The sequence below is a fragment of the Ischnura elegans genome, chromosome 1 (assembly GCF_921293095.1).
Source record: "Ischnura elegans chromosome 1, ioIscEleg1.1, whole genome shotgun sequence".
NCBI classification, from domain to species: Eukaryota; Metazoa; Arthropoda; class Insecta; order Odonata; family Coenagrionidae; genus Ischnura; species Ischnura elegans.
In genome coordinates this window covers 142,237,142-142,262,025 of record NC_060246.1, presented here as the reverse complement: position 1 = coordinate 142,262,025, position 24,884 = coordinate 142,237,142, and the positions used below count along the sequence as shown (strand labels likewise).

The 24,884-nt window shown below is 39.0% G+C and overlaps 1 protein-coding gene across 1 annotated transcript; it reads right to left on the bottom strand.

Moving 5' to 3' along the window:
- Nucleotides 1-14,689: 14,689 nt before the first annotated feature.
- On the bottom strand, nt 14,690-21,553 carry LOC124171221 (BAG domain-containing protein Samui). The gene is made up of 2 exons (XM_046550367.1): nt 21,312-21,553; nt 14,690-17,220 (listed from the first exon to the last, which is right to left on the bottom strand). Exons 1-2 carry the CDS (start codon nt 21,477-21,479, stop codon nt 15,091-15,093), a joined length of 2,298 nt encoding a protein of 765 aa, XP_046406323.1. The 5' UTR covers nt 21,480-21,553; the 3' UTR covers nt 14,690-15,090.
- Between the last annotated feature and the right edge of the window lie 3,331 nt (nt 21,554-24,884).

Here is a 24,884-nt window from a genome sequence, read left to right as displayed (position 1 = left end):
CGAAAATAAAGCGAAACGTACTGAAAATTAAATATTCTTGCTCGAAAGCGAAGCCTGAAGTTTCGCGCAGTAGATTATAATCTTATATTTTCAATACAAATTTTACGAGACCAACAACCTATAACTAGGGTATGCTAAGTTTCGGAATTTATTTGCAATATCAATGGCAACAATTATAATTCACTTTGGAATTAAAGTTCTTATGCCGTTCCCAAATTTAATAGAAATAGATATGTCTACCACATCATTCCAACACTACAATCTTCAAATAAATCTCGGAATGGATGCATACTTTGTACAAAAGATGATGAATGCCTCTTTTTCATGGCGTTGCAATATTGTTTCCAAAGAGGCACCAGTTTTAGTTTTGTTAGATTGGAATTACTCCCCATTGTCTCAATTGCTTTAAGTTCCCAAAATTATCTAATCCCTTCGATGAGCAAGTTATTTGGCCTATATCATATTAAATGACCACAAAAAAATAGAAGTTGGTGTACACAGCGTAACCTGGTAAAAGATCGGCTAGTTCAACATAAAGAGGATAAGCATGAGTAAAAATTTGAAGAAATGGGAGCGCCAAAGTGAACCGAGCCGAAGGAAGAAGAGCGTCTTCAAACCTTTGTCATCGACCGGCAGGATGACGAACGGATTTTTTTTGGCTTCCCAAGTAACTAAGGTAAGATATCTACAAATCTATGAATAAATCAATGGCTTGGAGACACGATGGAAGGTAAGGCTGTCAAAAAACAGCAAAATATAGTATGCGTACCTCTATCAAGGAGGTGCTTCACATTCAATCACTCGGAATAATCCCCGTTGCACTATGCGGGGATATCCATTCCTCCGGCTCCCATATCGATCCAATAGATGAGTCAGCCACTGCTTTCTTCCTTGCAGACGACGCATTTGAGCGTCAGAGCGAGGGATTCCGCTCCCGTTGGTGGACTGTGACAACCCATAACAGCTTTCGTATTCATGGATAGTCATAGAACGGCGCGCAGCGATATATGACCCGTCAACCCGTAACACTCATTGGCAGCCCAAAAAAAAATACGACGACTAGGCAAAATTACCGTTAGCATTGGAGAAATAAAAACAATGAATTCTCTGCCAAGAACAGAATTCTATAAAATATACCACCATAGATCTTTCTCAGAGGAGGCCAACTGGAACTTAGGAAAGTGTATGTTAGGTTGAAGTAGCCACCACAGAGAAGTGAGCATGGCTTTCCATCCAAAAGACATGGGTTTGAATTCCAAAACAAGGCAGAGATTTCACTGATGAATTCAGATTTCAACCTGAGACCAAATTAGCGAACGCAGAAACTTTGGCAAGGGGATCAAGTTGGCGTTATCACTAACGGCTAGAGAGCATCGCTTCCCATCCACAGTTCCTGGGTTCCAATTCCGAAAGTGGCGGAGTTTTTTTTAATGAGAAATCCAAATTTCAACGTGGGGACTCACAGTAGGCTACTTCGAGTGCAACACTCCATCCGACGATCTCCAAGGCAACGCCAACTTTCCCTCCTCTCATATTTCCTTCTATGGAGTGGATGACCTGACCATTTTTCTTTCCGATAAAAACAATAACTACCTAAAATTTACAGAATAGAAGACAAAACTGCGAGAAGCTTCGAAATGAAAACCTGAATATTTACAATTACGCACTATGTATGCCATCTTACCGATCCATGACGGTGGCAGCACTGGCGAATCCAGAATTTTTTATGGGGAGGGGGGGGGGGGGGGGGGCACAAGGATCTGACAGATCTACTCACATTTGAGATTAAAAACAAAATACAACAGTTACTGCAGTAATTTTCTCTTTATTTTGATGTGGAATTCATTAAATGAAATTAAATGATTGAGGCTCCGTATTGCAAAAGTAAAACGAAAGTAATGATAACCGTGTAAAAAATCTTGTCTAATTTTTAAGCGTGTGGGGGGGCACCCCCTTAATCCGCCTATGGGTGTCAGTGAGAACCTATACAAAGATTTTTAAATAAATTTCAGCAGTAAGATAAGCTATTATTACAGGGAAAAATGGGACACAGTAGCCACAATACCAGTCCAAACCAGCATCTCAGAAATCGATGCATTAACAAATATGGCAGGAGAACGTAGAGTAATTGCAATAATAAAAGATTTTCTGGCAAAGTCTACCTATATTCTTCAATGGTTTCAACTAATTGCAAGCCTCACCATTTTCCACGCATAGGAATAAGCACTCCGGAAAATTTTGCCCCAACGCTAGAGCTATAATAAACTTTTATAAAACTAATTCCCGAAAAATCTATGCTTTTTGCAGTACTTCCAGAAATAAAGGATCTATCCAAGCGGTAAATGAGATTTTTCGACACATCCCGACTTCCACTGCCATTGGAAGTGCACATCAAGTCTAGAGCTCTCATACCATCGAATGGGATTTATACCCTTAAATCAAAATCCTCTTGAAGGACTTCGTCGAGAACAGGCAAGATCCAAGTCCTTCCCTTCTTATATCTTTAACTTTGATGTATGTACTGTCCACATATTTTCCTACTTCGTTAAAGATAGAAAGTCGATAAAGAGAAGTCGAGAGAGTGCGTTGCAGGTTAGTTGACAGTACATAATAACGATTGCACAACGCAATTTTAATCACTGCTTTGTTTCATTTTTATCGCTCCCAAACTTTCAATAACGTCGGATCTTTTAAATGGCGCACTTACCTCGAATTTTCACGCTGATATTTTCAGAATAGATTAATTGAAAAGGTAATTAAAATGATGAACATAAGAACGGAAAGCTAAATTCCGCATTCTCACTGAAAAATAGCTCATTTCACGTAAAGCTATCATTAAATGAGAGACAGTAGATGTGGTTATAAACTTTTCTGGTAACATATTAAATTTTGAAATTTATACAATTTGCAATGATGTTATTGGAAAAAACGACGTCGCATACCCTTTCCCTGCTGGTTGACAGTTAGGTAATGAGGAACTTTAAATGAGAATACAATTATCAACAGTGCACGAAGAAAGACTTTCCAAAAATCCTAGGACTGAAAATGTTAACATCCTTGTGGCCTTATCTCATTCAATACATAATTATATCAGTAAAAAAAATCGTCCATCATTAATATAGAATCCGGCAGGAAATCAGGAAAGACTACGAAAGCCCAAAATCCTCTCTCCATACATAAACTTCCTTCCGGTTCCTCTCTTACTGCATGCTAACTTTCAAAATGGAAGAGATTTGAGACTCTTCGCAATGTAGGTGCTTTGGAATGATAAAACCATAGGCGCATGAAATTGAAATTTAACTAGCCGCAATACAAGAAGGCAAGAATTAAAACCATGTAGTACTGTGAGGTGCGGGAAAAGTTTGGGTCTCAGTTAATCAATCAAGTTGCATAATTTTACCCATAGAAATATTCGCCTTAGAAATACGTTCAATTGACATTATATAGTTTGGTGGCTTAGTAATTGGAATCACATTTTTAAAAACTCACCACGTAAGAAATTGATTTCTTTAATTAAGAGAGGTGCTATAAATGACAAATTCTACGGAAAGAAAGGTCTTAAGAATTTGAATGCGACTAGAATGATTCATAGGTCTCAGATAATGGCAGCCTCTGAATCGCAAATATTATCTGGGAGAAAAAAATGAGGCGAAGGAAATTAAAAGCAAAATATCTCGTGAAATCTTTTCAGGCTCACCATCCAGCAATTATTGCAATTTTCGTCGACATTTTGGGCATGCTAATGCTTTAAAAGAGGAAAAAGTCGCTTTTTGAGCCCAAGAAGACATCAAAAATAATTCTTATATAAACAATCAAACCGTATAAAAACAACTCACTTATACAAATGCAGCGGGTAAAGCAATAAAGTTTTCACCGGTGGATGACGCTTCAAATTAATAAGTTCATTTCCAATAAATGTAATTACATGCCTATCCCAATGGTTTAAAGTTGTCCATCATATAAATCCTTATTCCTGGATGCGTCACCGATTGCAATCAACCAACGAATTCTCGCCTCCAGCACTCCATGTCATACATCCGTGGCACAAATATAACCCTGAACTTGCGAAAGTGAGCAATTTTAGGCCGTCGCAATAACGGCATGCTAATGGAGAGTTGGCAAGCGCACTGAAAGGGACGATGCGGTGAGCATAAATTGCAATAAACCCCACGTTCGAAGTTATTCCCACGTCGAGTAAGATGTCACTTGGTATTTAGGGAAAGGAAAGCATGCAAGGCTAGGACACAGGACGACGTAGAAGAAGAGTCCATCGCCTTTACTGATATGATTTCATAATTATGCTGGAGGAGAAGTAAGTGAACGTGATTCACGCACACGATGAAGCAGCGACCTCTTCCCATAAAAGGTTAAATGCTTAATCCCACCAGAAATATAATCAGGGGCAGATTAGGAGGGAGGGGCAGCCGACCATCCCGAAATTTCGGGAAAAATTGAAAAGACGGCAATAATTAAGAGGGCTCTCCAATGAAAATTTTTGCGCCGCAAGTGTAAAAAAACAATATTTGAAAATAATCGATGAATATCTAAAAGCCTGCACTTTTCCAACGAATATCAGAACTCAGACGCTTTATTGATGTACATAGGTATTGCACAAAACCAAGGCGCTGCAGGAAAGTGACGAACATAACAACGACCTTAATCCGCCTTTGAATGAAATGATACTACAGCTTAGAGCATTTGGGCACCAAATTCTAACGTAGGTAAAGGTCTCAAAATTGGCCCAGTGTACATAAATGTTATGATACACAGGCTGAGTAAAGTATAAGGATGAAAAACGGGGCTAAGGGCTAGAGAAGTTGTAACTTATTCCTTTGTGAAATACGGGTGTGCCTTTAGGAGGGGCGTGGATGTCAGGAGAAGAACAAAGGGCGGAAGTTGGATAAAGGAAAAGAGATGACCGAGGAGGAGCTAGATGTAGCAGAGATAGGATGGAATGGGTGACCCGGAGATCAGGTGGAGAAATCGAATACCTGACGAAGGAAGGCTTAATTCAATGAATAAAAATGAAGGAGAAATTGGGTAGCATGATCTTGGCTGAAACTTAAAATACGAGAGGTATGTCAGGACTTCAAAAAATATAGGTAATTCTAGCATGAATAATTAATGAACATCCCGCTTTGAGCTAATATAAGTTATGGACAGCCAAACAACTCATCAAATAGATTATAGAATACGAAACCCACTAATAATTCATTTATTAATATAAGAAACTAAAAATCTCTAGAGCGACCTTTACCATTCAATGTGAAGTGTGCAAGCGAACCGACCTAAGACACGCACTCCTTTAAATGACCTCTGGAGGCAAATTACATGCAGTAGGGTAGCCAGGAATTTTGTTCCGGAGGGAGGGGGGGTCCAAAACCCAGGGGTACATTTTTGAAAAACAGGGCACTTAGTAAGTAGAGGATTTAAACTAATTTTAACCCTTTTCATAACCGAAAAAAACTACATCTCTCAAAGAAATAATTTGTGAATTCATCATTTTTCAAAATTTTGTTTTCTTTTATGAAGCAAAGTAATTGTGTTTCTATTTTTCGCTGCGCCACTGCCTCCATGGAGCCTTAAAGAAGAAGACTACACCGACGCACTGAAAATAGTGGCTGGCAAATCAGCTCATAGTGAGTTTAAACCTCCAGCTACTTCTTTATGAAGAATTACACAGACTCAAACGCCCTCGGATGCCGCAGACCTTGGAACTCATTTTTTTTTTCAATTATCCAGCAGTATGCAGAGAACGAGGAAAAACGATCTTTGACTACCGTTTACGACGTGTCAACGATGGCTGTAACACTCACTGCCATAAATAATCATTAAAGATGAAGATCAAAGAATGACTGAAACGCAGGTAAGTAAGAAAGGAAATTATCGAGTCAACGACCGCTACCGTAATAATAAGTCCATCGTGTTTTCCCGGTGACGAAAGAGTGTGTATTAATTATGAGTTTGGATATACCACTAAATAGCAACCGATTGTCACATAGAAAAGAAGAAAATCAAATGAGAGCATAATTTGAGATAAAATTAAAAAAATGAAATATGTTGAAACCCGAATGGTTGTAAATCAAACAAAAACAGTTTCTCCTCTAAACTAGATTTGGGAAGAGTTTATTTATGAGTATCACGATGGAAAGTCCAATTTTGCCCCGGTCTCAACTTTTTCACTTCTACCATTCCTAAGAGTAGACTACGAGATGTCGTTGAGGTCTTAAATTCTCTATTGCAGAGATGGGATACCTTTAAGTATCTTTACTTTGCACGTACAAATTGACAGGACTGCCGAGGCATTGTATTGATTTTATATGAATTGTTTCTTGAAATTATAGGTATTGATATGCTGAATATCTGTAATATAATAAGCCAAATAAATATAACTCACTGTCATACGCATGAACATAACAAATATGTAAACAGAACGTACGGAATCAAATTGTTTTGCAGGCAGATCGTGGTCCTAGGTTTGCTCCTCAAAAATACTTAGACAAGATGGAATCTGAGAAATCATGAGGAAAAATTCCGTGGATAGAGTAGCTAGAAAGTTTTTTTTTCCCAAAGCCCATCCACTCATTGCAATAATAATCAAGATAATATTAGTATGTAGATCGTATTAATGACCGTACTAAAGTTCGAGTTAAAAGCTAATGAATCCTATGAACAAAGTCAACTCAGTTTTGTAGTATAAAAATGGCGCTACGATCGGCCCAATGACAAGAAAAATTGTTAACTTAAAAATATAAGAATTGAATTATCCACATCCTTTGCGCCATAGTAGTGCATTTATTCTCATTGGATGTTGTCCGTGATAGCAATACATTTTAATAAGATAAGCGAAAACTATATTTTTTTTACCACGAAGTCGCGAACCTAGATATAATCAAAGGACTTTTCTTAATGATCATATTAGCTTTCCTTGGCGAAGGTATTCTCCGGCGAAGGGCACTAACATAAGTTACGTTCTCGCACGCGAAGTCATCATCAACACGCCTTTCTCTCTGAGTCCCAGCTGTCGTTTACGGGCATAAAAAGACGCCTCAACGTAGAAAGCGAGAAGAAGTCTGACCGCTTATTTGATTTTGCATCGGTTACAGAGTCGCCGTCTGGCCCTCAACAAGACGGCCCATGAGGTATAGGCGCCTGTGGCATTTATTCTCCTTCGTTAATTGGGACGCCGGCGTCGGATATAAGGTCATAGAATGTGGAACGAGGTCGCTCGATTCTTGGGCGTCCGTTTTTTGTGGTTTCCAGCCAAAAATCGTTAGACATAGCATGAATCTATTTAGTATTTACTCCCAGAATACCTACCGAAGAAACTTACCATTAGCAAGGACTTAAACTAGCGGCGGAGTGACCTTGGATGGGGTTAACGGAGAATAGATGATATGTGAAAGGCCTGCAGCCGAGTCGTCTGCACTTTCACCGGTTAATCTCACGGTCGCCATGAAGTAATATCATGCCCTCGCCTATCTCTGCTAAGATGATATAAATTTACATGTAAAGTGATTAGTTGGAACAGCTTTCTACCCGGAGTCTCACATTAAATTTACATGTAGAAATGTTCATAGGCATGGGCGGAGTTTCCGTGAGGCCAGAGGGAGCCTGGTCCCCACAACTTAAAAGGTAATTTATCCGAAAAAAAAAGTATGGGATCTGTACATTCAAGAACAATGATAACAAAAACATCAAAAGTTTGAATAGGTTAAAACATCTTTTTAAGCTAATTTATACAAATTTTCCAGGTAAGGACACACGGGACCACCCCATTTCCGTGGGAGGTATTTCGTAGCCCCTAAACCCCAAGCAACATTGATGACGCCCCATCATAAAACGCGGAATTCCGCCCATGGTCAATTGACCAGAAAAAACGACAAGTAACGATGATAGTAAATGATTTTCAATAGCTAAGAGCACACCCTGGGTATGCTAAAGAGATATCCATCCAAATCCTAAACAAAAAAGTCTCGTAACATAACTTTGAAACCGGAGAAAAACTAACCGCAATCGCTGGAATGGAAAGACTGCACTTTCGGTGAATTTTATCCACAGTCAAATATTTTCCGCACGGGGTCTTCTCGATTTTATGTAATCACGGACATAAAAACCAGATTAAGGGTCTGTAGGCCCCTGTATTGCGAGACCTCCAGCTGTGGGAGTATGAAATACCGTCCGAAGCAACGGGGGTGAGGGGAGGAGACCCGCGGATATTTTTAAGCCATCCTTGAGGATAAAATGAGGATAACAAAACTTTAGCAAATTCTAAACCATCTAAAATCATTTCTATAGGTACGCTCCACAGCAATGTCTCAAGTGATGGACTCATCCACTCGAGCAGTCTTTTTTCGCGACGTAGTAATATTCTAAAACTTATCCTATCATCTTGACATCGCGGGATTGGGTACATTAAATAAATCTATTTTAGAAATTTTCCCGTATATATAAAAGCTGAAATTTTTACCTAATTATTCTCCCATTACACATATTTCATATTGGGGACAAAGGCAAATGTTTACCATAGTTCACTATGCATGCCAGGAAAATTTCAAAATGACAGAAGTTCTAAAGGAGTGAATCTCTGCTCCAATGGGAGTGATGCGTCCTTTTCAAACAGAATTCCCTTTTTCTTTTCTACCCTCTCATTCAGAACTGGTGGTCGCATTCACTGCACCGCTACCGTAAAAATTGCGAGTATTGCGGAAAAATGCTTCCGTATTTCTTTCTTACTTACTTGCGTTATTTATTTAGAGTACTTATTTCCGTTACAGCTGTCGATATAACTTCCACAAAGAAGAAGCTGATCAGGAACCAAGAAGCATCATGGTCGATTGACCTCATGACACCAGACGACAAGAGATGGAATCATGATAAATTTATTTGATAAGCGCGACATTGTGGAAACTATAGCAGGTCTCAATCAAGAGTGTATCTCCTTAGTCTGGGGATATCAGAAATTTGGAATGCTTCGGCCGCAGCAGCTTGAAACACTTCCTATATCGATCAACGCGATGGATTCGTTCAAATTTTAAATATTCACACAAGACCGCAGCCAACTGGGAGATCGAGGAGTTTAAAAACCCACCGAATGACGAGTTTAACCCTCTCTAACCCAGAGTTTTACCTGGGAGAGGTTAAATTTCAAGACTTCTCATTCGAAAAAAATGAAAAATTTCCACTCGTTCATAATTATTGTGACAGCTACACATTTCGCTATTTAAATTTACTAAATTTAGAACACGAAGTTTAAATAGTTCCTGGATAGAGCTTAAAATGTATACATTTTTGATGTTGCTTAGAAGCAACATTAGGTTACCTATATTTAGTTAAAACTTAAATGAGGTACAGCTATAAGTGAACCCATAACAAAACTATCCAGAAGTTCACTTCGACTAAAAAATAAACCCTTCCCACAAAAATTTTTTACTGACCACTGTCATAAATTAACGGGATAACCGGCACGAAATTTCAGTGACGCTACTACTCCAACAAGAGACAAATGAGGGAAGGCTAACCATGCGCAGCCAAGCAACGGCCTCAGCAATAGTTACCTCCATACGCACTTTAATGATGATTCTCCGTTCGCGTCTCTCTCACTGACACCCAACCTTAAGAGAGAACGTGTCTTTCGAGGTGAGGAAAATTAGAATGCCCATATTCTGCGAGGTCGGTGCTACCATTGCTGATTATTCTAGGGCACCGGTCTCCTCCGACAGTTCTCAAAACACTTCCAAAGATGGAAAAATGCATTAAAGCATTCAGACTGGAACAATCTCGTCGAGAGCAAAGATGTTAATTCGTCACGCATGTTTTTACTACCCTCGGCAACATAAGTAACAAGGAAATGGCAAGAAACTAAGAATAACGCAAGCGGTATTCACACGATAACCACGAACAAGATTCAAATTCTCATGGAATGACACCCGTCACCCTACGCGAATGAAATTTCTTCTCAGGAAAGCTGTTATGACGACACTTCATACCAGCAGTTCCAAAGGCGTGGCGAGCCGGATTCAAACCCTCAGAGCGGTTTCGGTGATAGTCAGAAGTACCTCATGCAAATGAAACCACTCCAAAATGCATTCCCCCAAACAAGAAATTCCCTTAAATTATTTTTTTGGCGAAAGCGACGAGCAGATTCGGACACGGCTCACAGTTCAACAGTATACCCCGTCACATCTTTTGCTTCCACCAAAACACAATCTACTAAAGCACGGCATAAATTCGATTTTATCATAGGAATGTAGGAGACACTCACCTTAATTAGACACAAAGCCAAATAATTACACGAATCCTATAACAAAGAATAACCTATTATGCGAGCATGAGATGAATGTATTCCGAGTAATGTTTTGTCACTAAATCGCCGAATAACCGTTCATCAATCCAGAAGCGTATATAGATTATATCTTTGGAGGCCTAAGATCCATGCAAGATACGGTAAATTAATTATGAAAAAGGACAACTCAGTGTTTTGTATGAAAAATAAATAGAAGCGGGAGGTGGACGGCTTGCAACTAGAAATCTCTTTCCTCAAATTGATTGGGGAAGGAGTGAGGGGTAAGTGCTAGTTGTCCTTTACATACGCACCTGGATAAATCATTTCCAAGGAGGCAAGTGAAAAAAAGTCCCGCGACGTGAGCTCGCGAAAATAATTGGATCAAGATAGAAAGCAAAGGAAAGTGCAAAAATGAAACCAAAGCGACGCCAGCAGGAGCGCAAAAATCTTCATCTGGACAGAGCGAAACCAAGAGTTGTAGCCGAGAAGCTTGAAAGTGGGGGACATTCATTATCGCCGCAGACTCAGCCATGAAGATCCACGCCGCTTTAATGAACTGTCGAAACAGATGCTTATTTGTGGAAGTGGGTCACACGGCTGAACCATGTGGGAGTCATCAAGGAGTGATTACAGAAATACCTCGTCTCATTGACTTCAAGAAGCACCCACACATAAGGAGGTGGGGTTAAGAAATAATTCGAAACGTGGATTAAAAATGGATCCCGTGCCAGAGATAATAAATTTGACACTCCAAATAAAGCTTGGCATATTATTACGCACTCACCAATTTTCCTATTGCGATTTGAAAATTATAAATAGCTTTTTAAAAGAAGGTGAATAGAACTAGCATACCTAATTCATCGCACCAGCAATATCTTTCATTCAAAACAAATTATAAAAATAACTCACGCTCAACCAATTATTCAGAACAGGTTATGAAAACGCATTTCGACTAAATTGACGCTGAGTCACCGATGGCACTAGAGATACCTCATTAGGCAAAAAGGCTTTCATGAGCGACGTAGATGTAGTCTCGCAGTCGAATTCCGCGTCACCTCCGTACGAGGAAATCGTCGGCGCCTGAGTCATTCCCGCTCTCAGGTTCGGTGGGCGTTCAAATCTGTCGTTATATCTCGCCCATTCGATCGGTAAGATTGCGCCAAGGAAATGGAACGAGAGAGTGATGCAAATCATATTTTCGTATTACGGCCAATTCTGTGTTACCGAATAAATTAGGAGAGAGAAAATATTCTACTTGAGAATAGTACCAATTACATATATAAGCTCTACAGCGATATTTATCTCGCGCAGCATAACGTGGAAAAATTAGCATTTTAACATTAATCCTTTCATGTAACTCTGAGTAGAACATGAAATAACAACTTCTAACCATCAGAAACAAGACCGTGATGATAACTTTAGTAGAAACACAACATTAATTTTAAAGTCCCTATTATCGGTAGAACGAAGAACAGAGAATCAAATAACTCGCACCATATTTTAAGTACAAAGCAAATGGAGTATGTAAATTGGCAGCGGCAGTGGCGCAGCGAGGGGGGATAACCCCCCCCCCCCCAGAGCGCAGAGAATTTTTTCAGTTTAATACATTTTACTTAATTGGATTGATATCACTAATACAATAATGTAAGGATTAATAAAACATCCCTAATAAAGCCGTAAAACTCACCATTTTGAACCATTTATCTAAAATTCCGCAATTTATTTATCTCTCACCTGCCGCTTATCCTGGTGGGTATTCCATACCCTCACATGTATACGTATAGGTGTATACGCTGCCCAGGGGCGCAGCTAGGAATTAAGGTTGGGGGGTTTAGGTGCAACTAATACTGGGGTGTCTGGGGGTATGGCATAACCGCCAGGGTAATCGGGAGGTGCGGGGGCCCACCCCAGAAAAATTTTAGGATAAATAGTGAGTTTCACGGCTTTCTGAGGGATATTTTACAAATCCTTTCACTATTCTATAGCTAACATTAATGCAATTAGGTAAAATGGATTTAACTTAAAAATTTCTCTGAGCTCTGGGAGGGGGGGGGGGGGTTATCCCCCAAAACCCCCCTCGCTGCGCCACTGCTGCCGCTCACTATGATTTAACTACCATCATTAATAAATTGAAACAAAAGCTCTGAATAGATCATCGAAAATGATAAGCAGCATCGAAGGCCTCGTTTTTCGGTGTGTGCAAAAATTTTGAAGTGCGAACTTGCATGCATTGAAATTCAGGCTGCCAAGTTTTCTTCGAAAGAGGAACTTGCTGCACTTGCATGATGGGAAGGTTTCACCAAATCTCCTTCCAGGCTACCTTGATCATCATCCTCTTCGAAACAGGTAAAATTATGACCCATGGTGAATTTCAGCGCAATGCGAATGCTAGCCTAACTTGGAATGCTCCTTTAAATTTACATCCTCCTGGGCGGCGAGGACGACGTCAGCGACGGATTTGACAATGCTATCTTGAACATTTGCGACGTCAACATTCTTTCGAATATCAGAATGGGGCTGCGTTACTCGTAATAGATACAAGATACTGCACTTCTTCCTCCTATGGCAGGCGGAGGGTGAGGACGTAAGTCAAATCCATGGGCGTAGCTGATAGGGGTAAGTGGAGATACGATCCCTTGAGAAGAACCCCAAGAGCGTGATTGACAGGACAGAATCCTCTCTTGGGTTCGCTGAAGGCAAAACTGATTCTGCATACGCCATTTTATCGAGATTGAAATCGTAATTACATTAAACTTCGTCATAAAATTGCTAAAAAAAGCGTACATAGATTGTCTTGGGAGGGGGGAGGAGGAAGCAAGAACGATAAGGTAACATAATTTTAAATTAGAATACCCCATAACATTTAAAATAAAAAAAATGAAGTCAGTACAAGGAGACGGGTTAGTAATATGATAGCTTTAAGCGGCGGGCTGTAGAGTACTCAAACTTGGGAGGAAAAGACGCTAAAACTTCTCAATGTGCAATCGAGAGACCTGCAAGTGTTTTTGACCCGGCTCTGGTATAGGGGAATTTATAAAATTACTCCACGGTAGAATCAGCGTAATTCTCTACACCTATAATTATACTCTACCAAATTGTGACCAAGGTCATATCGAGGTAAAAGAAATAAATAGACGCTCTCAACATCCCAAGAGATCTTAATTGTACTCCTACCATCGTCACCTTTACCATCGACACAACTTACACATCAGCCGTAGAGCGCCGTCACTCCGAAGTCAAGCCTTCACGTCCAGAACAGGCGAATATTTGCTCGAAACCGGCAGTACTCCCCCATGATGTGGAATCCGCCCAGAGGAAGCGTTTGGTGAACGCATGAGGTTCGAAATAGAATAACGGGTGGGAAGACGGAGCATTAGTGGACGATGCTGCCTGAGCTACGTGAACCACGGATTATTTTTACGTATTCTCGCGTAAACGAAACAGGAGAATATCCGAAAGTTTGAAAGTTTTCTCACGGACATTCTTCGCATCCAGCAACACAAATCCACGAATTCTAACGCATACGACGCCGAAATAATCAAATGATGATCAAAATTACGAGATGTGGCCACGATCGTCTTAAAATTATAGATTCATCAGATTGTTACCTGGTATATTACGCATTTAATTAGTTGCAAACCAAACCGAAATTGCCGTCCGCACCCTTTACCACAACCACTAACTACAAAGTCCTCTTCTGACAATTAGATTTTAACCTAATTCTTGAGAAAGGCTCAATTCCTCCACTCAATCACATGAAGGAAACGGCGAAGGCCAGATAAACGATCCTACCATGTCTTACGACATACTGCATAACTAAGCGCTATAAAGCTTATCGAACCATATCAATTACACCTAAGTGTCCACACCGCGACGAAAAATTGATGGCATTGACTTTTATTTACACGGTCGGCAGCAGAATTGGAAAGAGCAACTTCGGAGAGCGGCCTTTTTAAAATAACTCCACAAGGGTGTTGGGAAAGATGTTTTCGACCCCAACCAGCTGGATTAGTGCCAAGATTCCCTCCGTCATTCTCCGACTACAGCACGTCTTTCATAAGAGCATTCAGGGTTCGTCGCGCACATGACTCTGACCGCGACCATCGCTCAAAGAGCAGAGATTTAAAGACAAAATTAAGTCACTGAGAAAATTGATGGGCACGAATGGAATGCAAAACCGTCGATGAATCCTTTGGAGTCAATACATCAACAAGGAAACCTCAATCAACTGTCATATTAAAGTCCAGTATACAAAGCCAAACCGTACTTCCTAAATAATACTAGCAAGAGGATTACACAATGGGAAAAAAACAGTCTCTCTTCAACCCTTGATAAAAGCAACAAGTATTTTTACGAGGTCTTAGTTGAAAGGATGGAATAATAACAATAATACACTCCAAAATATACAAGCCAGATTATATTTATTTAGCTTGAAAGGAACATTTGCTGTTTGATCACATCATATGTACATTTTGCATTTTTAATATGTACACAAGTCAGTATAAAAAAGTGAATCAAACTTGACCATTTATAAATTAACAAAGATAATAAAAAATGACTTAGATAAACACTTTTGCATCACAAAGCAAATTGAACAATTAAACACACATAAAACGACATAAATATAGTTGACCTGGACAAGTGATAAGGCAATCTTTAAATATACAGTCATCACCTCATAAATAAACATTCTCAACCTCATCTACTTTAGACAAATATGATTTAAATAGGAATCCTCTCTAAGAGGAAAAGTACACAGAATTTGTAATAACATGACTTCGTCAAATTAATACTGAATCAGTCTCCTATGATGAACCCTCTTTGCAAGCAGTATCAACAGGAGGAGCATCAATCACACTAGCCTCTCCTACCACTTTCATTTCCTCACTAGCCACAGTTGTACTATCTTTGGATTCCTCAACACTTTCACTTTTAATGCTAGGTGCCTCTTTGGAATCACCATCTTTAACTGCACTTTCGGCCACTGCCTCCATCTCATTGCTCGCTGCCTTTCCCTGCTCAGTCATTTTGTTAGCTCCCACATCAATGTTTACCCCAGTCTCGGCAGTAGCAGCATCACTGCTCACATTTACATCATTGTTTGCATTGTTAGAACTTGCATCACAGCTATTATTCACACCCTCAGAGCTAACAGTCTCACCAGGTACCGTATCACTGCCTTCTCCACCACTAACCTGCACTTCTGTTTTGGAAAGTTCATGCTCCTGGGAGGTAGCATCTTGTGAGCCATTTACATTTGCACTCTCAGCTACAACTTCCATCAATTCGGCATTTTGTGCCGAGTCTACAGGTTTGCTCGCAGGTTCTGAGGTAGTATGTATAACCTTTTCATTATTGGCATCTGGTATGACTTCCATAGGTGTTTCAGCTTGGGATGACTCATCGATTTTCATCTCTGGGACATTGGCCATTGCATTATTCGATTGCTGATCTCCTAACTTCTGCTGAATTTCCATAGGTTCTAAAGAGGAATCATTAGCCTCACCATTTGGAACAAAACCATTATCAGGAGGCTCCACTGGAGCTTCTGCACCACTCGAGTCTTCCATCATCACATCAGTCACCTGAGTTGTTCCCGTTTCCCCTCCCTTTGTTTCCTGAGGCAAAGGGGCTTTTGACTCCAAAACACTAATACATTTCTCAATCGACCGTATTGCTTCTTTACGAGCCTGTCTTATGCTGTCCTTCCCTTCTGTTTCAATATCATCCAGTTTAAGGAGATTCCTGGTCAGCATTTCATCCAAGTAGATGTACTCTTTGTCACTCCTAGACCCAGAGAAACGCTCTACTTTCTTCTTTAATTCATTTACCTCTTCCTGAATGGCCTTAACTCTGGCAATTGGGTCTTTGGGAAGGGTTGGTTTAGGAGGCTGTGGTGGAGGCTGGGGTGGGAGGTTTTCATTCTTTGGCTTTTGAGGAGCACTCTGCTGAGGGTGAGGGGTTCTTGCCTGAGGGTGAGGTGCACTGGGATGCGAGAATGGTGCATTGGGATGCGAGAACGGTGCACTGGGATGCGAAAATGGGCCAGTTGGTCGTGGGAAGGGCCCACTGGCTTGAGGATGAGGAGCACTGCTTTGACTACGAGTTGATGCTGCAGGGGATTGGCTGGATGCAAAGGCAGAAGCATGGCTGCCAGGTGTTGCTGATGCATAGCTGAAGGAAGAATTTGGCTGCCCAAATCCCGAGGCTGTGTGAGACGATGAAAAAGACTGTCTCTCCTGAGTCTTGGGAAGAATAGGTTCATCTCTGCCCTCAACAAATATTGGAATATGTCTCACATTTCCAGATTTAGAAGTGGACTGAGGGGCTTGAGGGGCTCCAGGTGGTTTTGGAAATGGTGGTGGTTTACCCCCGGGACTGCTGGTATTAGATGCAGGCCCGACAGGTGCATCACTTTCACTTCCACTGGTAGGATTTGCAGGACTGTTGTTCACATCAACTTTAGTCACAAAGCGCTTTGGCTGTGGAGCTTCAGCCTGGGTTCGGTTGTCAGGTGGTGCTGACCATGACCTCTGGCTGCGAGAATCCCCTTCACTGTCATTTGCTGCTGCAGATTTTTGAGATTCTCCAAGATCTACAGTGTTCCTCAAGCCGTATTGAGGGATCTTACGAGTTCTGCTGCGAGAAGAATTTGGTTCACCACCACCACTATCTTCATGGATGACTGGTATGGGAATGGCTTCACCTTCACCATAGGACCCTGAGCCACTACCTCCTGATGAATGCCGCTGCCTGTATGAGCTTGGACCAGAGGCAGTGGAATGAAAGAAATGAGGGTCTGTTTCTGGAGCAGTATTCCATGTTGAAGGGCGCAGGTGTTCAGCAAACTCAGGATGCCTATTGGCCAAGTCTGCAAAGTGTGCTCTCATGTCAGGACCTGACATCATATCTTGGTCCATGAAGGGAAAACCAGCCTGCAGAAACAAGTTAAGGACATATTCAAAATCACACAACTTAGAGCTAATTGCATGACTAAAAAAAATCAACTCAGAAATAAAGAATTATATTCTGTATAATTACATCTTGTGAGACATCTTCACCCATGTCACAAAGAAATGGTCACTACATGTATTACCAACAAAAAAAATATCCTCACATGAAAGTCAACAGCTTATTAAATACCAGCACTACTCATGAATTTACAATTACACTGGGTGAGAAGATGTATTTTGTAAGAGTTTCTCAATCATTAATTTCATCTTAAAATAACTCCTTAGGGACAAAAATGTAGAGCAAATGAATGAGAATGGCAGGGATTTACAGTATTTCAAAGAGTGCTATGTAAATAACTATGCGAAGATTCTCTTTGAGAAAAGATGAACTGATCTTGGATTAAAACTAATTTATCTATTTTCCTTCCACCGAGCAATAATAATACCCAAGCGATGATGAAATTAAAGTATGACGCCACGATGCTAAGGGCCAATGGCCGGGTGTTCAAGCATCCTGGTTATCAATGAGAAAACGAAGCAAATTACGAGTTGAAAAAAAATTAACAAGCAAAAAAATTGCATATTTTCATAGATATCTTTCGAAATCATATTTCACCCACTGCAATAAACTATATGGAAAACCTCTCATATGCAAATAATCTTTTCAAGCAACAACATGTTGAATGATTCCAATCACTATGCAGCAACGATTTTGTGAACTGTCCACTCACGTCAAGAACTACCAATCCAGTTACATCGCAATTAACTAAGGCAGCTGCAACCAAATCTCAAGAAGGGTGCCATAAAAAAACTCCACCTCTACCTGATAAAAAAACAAAGTAATGATAGGATACAATTGCTGCAACCTTAATGCTGTACTGTCCAACTGATTCCGTCCATCAGTACACAGAAATACCTATATGACAAAGGAGAGGTATCACTACTGAGGGTTGTTTTTCTCCAAATATCCTCCTATCTTAAACCAGTTTTTGCATAGAATCAACTTTACAACAACAGAATTCTCTTTTTCTTAAGGTCAGGGTGACCGAGTAATTAGAAAAAGTACCACCAATCTTGATGTAGAGGGGTGACAAAGCATCAAAATGCCAGCTAACTTCCAGTTCTTTAATAAGATCATTTTAAGGGGAGTACTCTGACACTATCTTTGTAGGAAGCAGGACAACCTCAATGCATGTGTCAATTGCCATAATTTTGCACTAAAAAAATATTAGGATAATTTTATTCTCATACATTACAGACAAAAGCGTAGATGATAAGAGGATTTCTTTACTGTACTATTTCTGGCTAGTCAATTTAGAAATTACTCTATATTTCGGGAAAGCATTTTGAATCAAGTACTTTTCTCCTATCTTTGGAATTTTAAGCACATTTCCTGCAGTATAAATAGGATAAAAGATCTTCAAGGAGTCCATCACAGCATGGAAAGCATGCATCACAAGATATCACCTCAGAGAGCATCCTAGAAGGCAATCTTACAGATGAAATGTGCATAACTACCACTATAAGATTTAAATGCCAACATACATCATGGTTGTTAAGTGGATATATACTAATACATATGGTCATTATGGTCACTGATATGTGATTGTATTTCGTCAAATTATCAGGCAAAAGAAAATTAATACAGGAAATAAAAAATAGTTCACCTGTAACACTTGCACATATCAGTGTCACGAATACTACCTACTATAACACACTGAGAAAGAAAATGACATAATTAGCTAAAACTCTAATTTAAACCACAACCCAATAACAACCTGTGTATAGGATTGACAAATGAATTACACACCCATATTGTTTTGTTTAAATACACCAAAACTGCACCATGCCATCAATCCAGTGGGATACAAAATTGTGAAACAGTAGTTTCTGTCATTGAATCTAGGCTGTAGCCATCATCGTCCTTTACTACATATATCTCTTCGAATGTGTACTCCCTTCCACACAATCTGTGCCTCATAGCACTTAATTGCAATGTTAACCTGTTTTTTAAGCTTAGGAATCAGTTAATGTCTTTTGCCAAAAAATTTTCCTCAACAGATAAGACAAAAAAATGACATTTTTTGACTTAGAGAGATCATATTTTAACGTAGATATCTACAAGTCAACCATGGTTATTGCCAGAATTCAACTCTTAGGATAGTACGTTAACCCCTTCTTTCTTCTATTAGACATGTTTTTCGACTTTAGTGTACTGCCCCACCCCCCACGGCGGTGGTTTTTCCAAGTTGCTAGCATCCAAAGACACATAGCACCAGTTCACTGTTTCTGCAGAGAATAATCCAATGAAGGCCTTTTATCCCATTGATACTGTATAAAGCATGACAGAAACTGAATGATGATCTTTAAAAATTCTAAAAGAAAGACTGCAAGAACAATATGAAAAAGGAAAATTATCACTACTGGAAGGAACAGGATTCCCTCACCAAACTTAACAGTTCACCTAGCTCACCATTGGGACATTTAAACAGTTATTGCCAATGTAATGGGAGAACTATATAGTTCACAAAAGTATAAATAGACTATCACAGGTTTTAAATACGAATGACTCAAAAATCTACAGGATGCATACTATTTCCCTGTAGTATATTGACTTAATCTTGACAACCGAAGTTGCATCATGACAGCTGGGAGGCTTGATTGAGAAGAAGTAACACGGTTACCAGGCCAGAAATGATAATACACATCTTCAGATAATTAACAGAACGCTACCACAGAGAAAAGGATCAAGACAACAGTAGGTGAAGCCCGTAGACTCCGACTGGCCGAGAAACATAAACAACCCCCACGGTTCTACAGAAATCTCCCTCCCCTTTTTCTGTCAGAGAGATAACTATGGTCAACTCTACTATAATCATTCCTCTGAACTGGTGCAGTAAGAATTCACACACATTTGTGATACATCAAATATCAATCTATCAAATACGAAACTCAGTGAATTAGACACCATCCGGATTTCTTAAACACATACCGTACGAGCCCTGACATGATGATGTATAATGCTCCCACTTACAGAACTCAATTGAAAATAATAAAAAATAGCGACAGAGTCACTGCCGAAAACACCTAATTTTACGCCTATGATTAAAATTTCTCGTCAATTCCTAGCAACCAAAGGATAATTTCAAGGGGCATTACGTTAACAATTCATGAGGTAGAAAATATAGTATTTCAACAATTAGCAAAATGAACACTACTTATTCGGTGCGTAGTACTGCACTGATGAGCACCTACAATATCGCGGTTACACGACAACCTATGCTTTATGCTGCGGAGAGTATTAAGTTCACTACAAAGTACGAAATTGGGCATGGAGTCCACACGTTATTTTAGAACGAATGACAAACAGGCCCACATGTCGTTTGCCATACGAAAAAAGGTCATAGATCAAGAACCGCCCCTGTTACTCCTACCCCATGATGCATCATTTCCATTCATTCAATCATTTCAACGACCATGAATGCATTTCTCGCGCTCTACACACTGAATAATCCAATTACTTAACTTTGGATTACCTTTCACTTCTGTTGAACGATTGACATTCAGGACAAGCATTGACCCAAAGACGAAAACCTATCAGGCAAGAGATTACGATAATTTCATCGCTAATCATCCGACACTACACTCGCAGTACTTGCATTTATAACTTACAAAACTTTTAAGCAATCTTAAGTTGTACGAAAATGTATTGCACCACTTCAAGTAGCGGTTACCTAGAGCTAGATAGCATTTCCTCACACGAACACAACTTTAACGTTATTCTGCAAAAAAAAGATATAAACCATTCATTCATCAACAACCAGGATGCGCTATTATAGTATACTAAGAATTAATACCAAATACCATAAAGGGTTCGAAGTATTCCTTGCACAAAGAGGAGGACTGGACTTACGATAAATTGCACAATGAGTGCAACGCATTTTGACACAAGGAAGTGTTGAAACACACGATGACATTAGACATACAGAAATACTAACACCAAAGGTATACAATAGACCTTCCGTGAAAACTGAAAACTTATGTTTTGTAAAAAAAATAAACAAGTAACTTACCCGAGCGAATGCCGGGCTTGAGGAAAACCCTCCCCAGGACGGCGATGAATCAAAAGACATTCCTCTATCTTGATGAAGATGATCCCGTAATTCCTTGATTATTTCGTCGCAGGTTTTACCGCGCAATCGATCACTCAACCTTCCTTTATCACGAAACGAGAATGACATGTCTTCAAGGATGATGCACTTGCTTTTATAGATTCTCGTCCGAGCACCTGCACCAGCCAGAACATTCTACAATTTTCCGAGTCGCTCGCCAATCAGCTACGTCGAAACATATTCGTATACTGATGGCCAATCAGAAACCCAGTACTGAAAATCTCTTCCCGAAGTTTCCGGAAAGAAGCAGACAGACCTTTCCCCGAAAGGTAGCGCCAGCAACCCTTACGCGATTTCAAGTAGTTTGTTTCGCGCTCACAGGTAGCAGCACCCGTCAAATGCTTATTTCCACAGCACTACCGCACTACTTCAAACCCACACTAAGCAGGACGAAGTGAAAATAGGGAAAATATAATGTAAAAGGGCAGAAGAACCGATGGAAAATAATTCATCGGAGTTGGTTGCCAAAAGGAACATAATTTCTAGTCTATTACGATAAGAACATATTAATAAACGGCACTTTCGAATGTTATTCTACATCATCGGAACATCCGAGATTTTCCTAAATTATATTCCTCTAAAGGTATTAGCATTGCTCGAAACTTGAATAATTTGGTACCTCTGACAAGTTTCTGTGTGGTTAATTTTCCACAAGAGAGGAATAGTTATCTCCAATATGTCAATAATACGGGTATTGATAGTAGTCAAAGCATACCCTAGTAGAAAAAAGTGTGTTCATTCAGTGTTCTTTTTATGTTCATTTAATGTTCAAATTGTGTTCCTTCTATGTTCACCGAATGTTCACTTTATGTTCTTTTTATGTGTTTTGTGACAGAAAGAACATAAAAAGAACACAAAATGAACACTCGTCTGTGAACATAAAAAGAACATAATTTGAACACAAAATGAACACTTTTTTGAACATCAAAAGAACACAAAATGAACATAAAAAGAACATTTTGTTGAGCAACAAAGAAAAAGCTTTCACGGAAGTCCCATCATTACCATGAACACTTTCACATCTTTGCGAATCAGATGTCAGTGTTTGGATAAGTTTCAAATCATTTTATTTCCAGCTTTTTTTATTAGAAACGAACTTAATAGTAGAAGCCAAATGCTCAGGCCTTATCCCTGTTTAGTATGCAATAAAGTACATATTGAGAGTGTTTTCAGGTGTTCCTTGATTGCATTCTCGGATCGTTCAATGTCCATTTTTTGATGATATGCCTTCATTTTGGGATAATTTTCCCGGAAATTCATTATTTTAAATTTCTAGAAATATTATGGAAAACTGCTAAAAAATACAGTTTTGTGGATTTCAAGATGGCGAAATTCAAACTCATTTTTGGTAGACAAAGTCTCCAAAATCATCTGTATTACTTGTTTTATGTAAAACTACTTGTCATGACACATGAACTGCAGTTATCCACAATCACCTCCAAGGAATGAGAATTTTTATACTGGTTTATTTTAAAGAACAACAAAGAAAAATGTTCATTTTGTGTTCAACATAGTGAACATAAAATGAACATATAAAAAAATGTTCAATTTGTGTTCACCATGGTGAACATAAAATGAACACAAAGTGAACATAAAATGAACACATAAAAAAATGTTCATATTGTGTTCACCATGGTGAACATAAAATGAACACAAAATGAACATAAAGAAAAATTTTCATTTTGTGTTCAACATTGTGAACATAAAATGAACATATAAAAAAATGTTCAATTTGTGTTCACCATGGTGAACATAAAATGAACACAAAGTGAACATAAAATGAACGCATAAAAAAATGTTCATATTGTGTTCACCATGGTGAACATAAAATGAACTCAAAGGGAACACAAAATGAACATAAAGAAAAATGTTCATTTTGTGTTCACTGAGATGAACATAAAAAGAACATAAATTGAACATCAAAAGAACACACCAAGAAATTGGTGAACATAAAAGAACACCAAAAGAACATCAAAAGAACACTTGAACACTGAATGAACATATAAAGAACACCAAAAGAACACAATTTTTTCTACTAGGGTAATAGACGAAGTCAAAAAAATTAACTCACAGGCAGGGAATGATACTGTGATTCACTCCAACTACTTTAATTTATGGTCAAAATTGACTAAAAACGACTTCACGTTTTTATTTAAATAAGGTACGCAAATTAGGCAAACAGGCCTGCCATCTCCCATTTCTTATGTTCCTGTCACCTAATGGCTTGAAGTGAAACTAAATTGATATTTTTGAAGGCGCTAACGCGCTAATTTCGGAATCGTCGAATGCACTTTCATTCTGGGTAGGGTAGTTACGTAATGAGCCCTTACTTTCAAACCAAGCATTCGATAAAGGGTTTCTGTGTAATTTCATGCAAAGGGGACGCTTATCAAGCTTGAAAAATTATCATCGACTCTGTTCAAGAAATTTATCATATAAATTAAAATTGAATCTTTTTCTACACATGACACATCATCAACGAGATCTGAAAGAAATTTTATGATGATGTTCAGCCAAATTCATTTAGTGTACTATAAATTTTTTTTAATCAAACAGGTCAGGGGTTGTTTCCTGCTTAAAGAGATAATACTTTAGGAAGATAATGTAACCTGATAGATATGGCATGGGTATTCTACTTTCTCAAACAGCAAAATTTCAAGACAACATGTATTCAATGAAGTCACTCTTCTGTTATAAGTGACTTCTTAATTTATTACTCCAAAATTTAAATTCACAGAGAGTGGAGAAGGTGATGGAAGCTTTTGAAAGCTTGGACAAAATACAATCAGGACAAGGAGATAGGGAAATGCAAACATGGCAGGATATGTTGATTTAAGGATTATATCATATTTATCTCCCAATTGCTTTGCTTTTCAAAAGCCCATGCAATAAAGCCCGACCCTCGCACACATTTATGATCATCCTCACTGCAGAAATCCGTTGCGAAGTGTTTATACTGTCAATAGTTTTTTCAATGATATATTTTGTTGCATACTACAATTTTTTATACTTTGAAACGAATTCTTTGTTTTGTTCTGCATTTAAGCAATTTGTGAACGAAATTTTAGCGTTAAAAAAAACAGACTTCCGGACTTATAGCCTTATTACCTTTTATTTACTAGCTTTTTTGTAATTAACGCTAGAAATATCTTTAATATTTCACAGTGCTTAAAAAAATATTAGCAATTATTTTAGGAGAGTAGGTATACCTTATTTATAAATTATTGAAAATCAAATACAATTTTTGGTTGAAGAAAGCACATGGTACACAACCAATTGACCTTGGATTCGTGCTAAGAAAGGGTTAGAGGGTGTAGTCCAGTGGCCGGGGTAAGGGACGGGTGCCACAATGAGCTGGGTCTCAAATATGAGGGACGAAAATACCCAGGTAACTCACCCCCAAAAAAGAGCTCCATAAAAGAGCATCAGAGCATTTTAAACCTCTCTGCAGAGAGGTTTAAAATATTCTGATGC

Coding starts and splice junctions, on each gene's coding strand:
- LOC124171221 (XM_046550367.1), bottom strand. CDS start 21,479: ATGTCATTCTCGTTTCGTGATAAAGGAAGGTTGAGTGATCGATTGCGC. Junction 17,221..21,311: donor CAAGCCCGGCATTCGCTCGG/GTAAGTTACTTG, acceptor TTGTTTCTGCAG/GCTGGTTTTCCCTTCATGGA.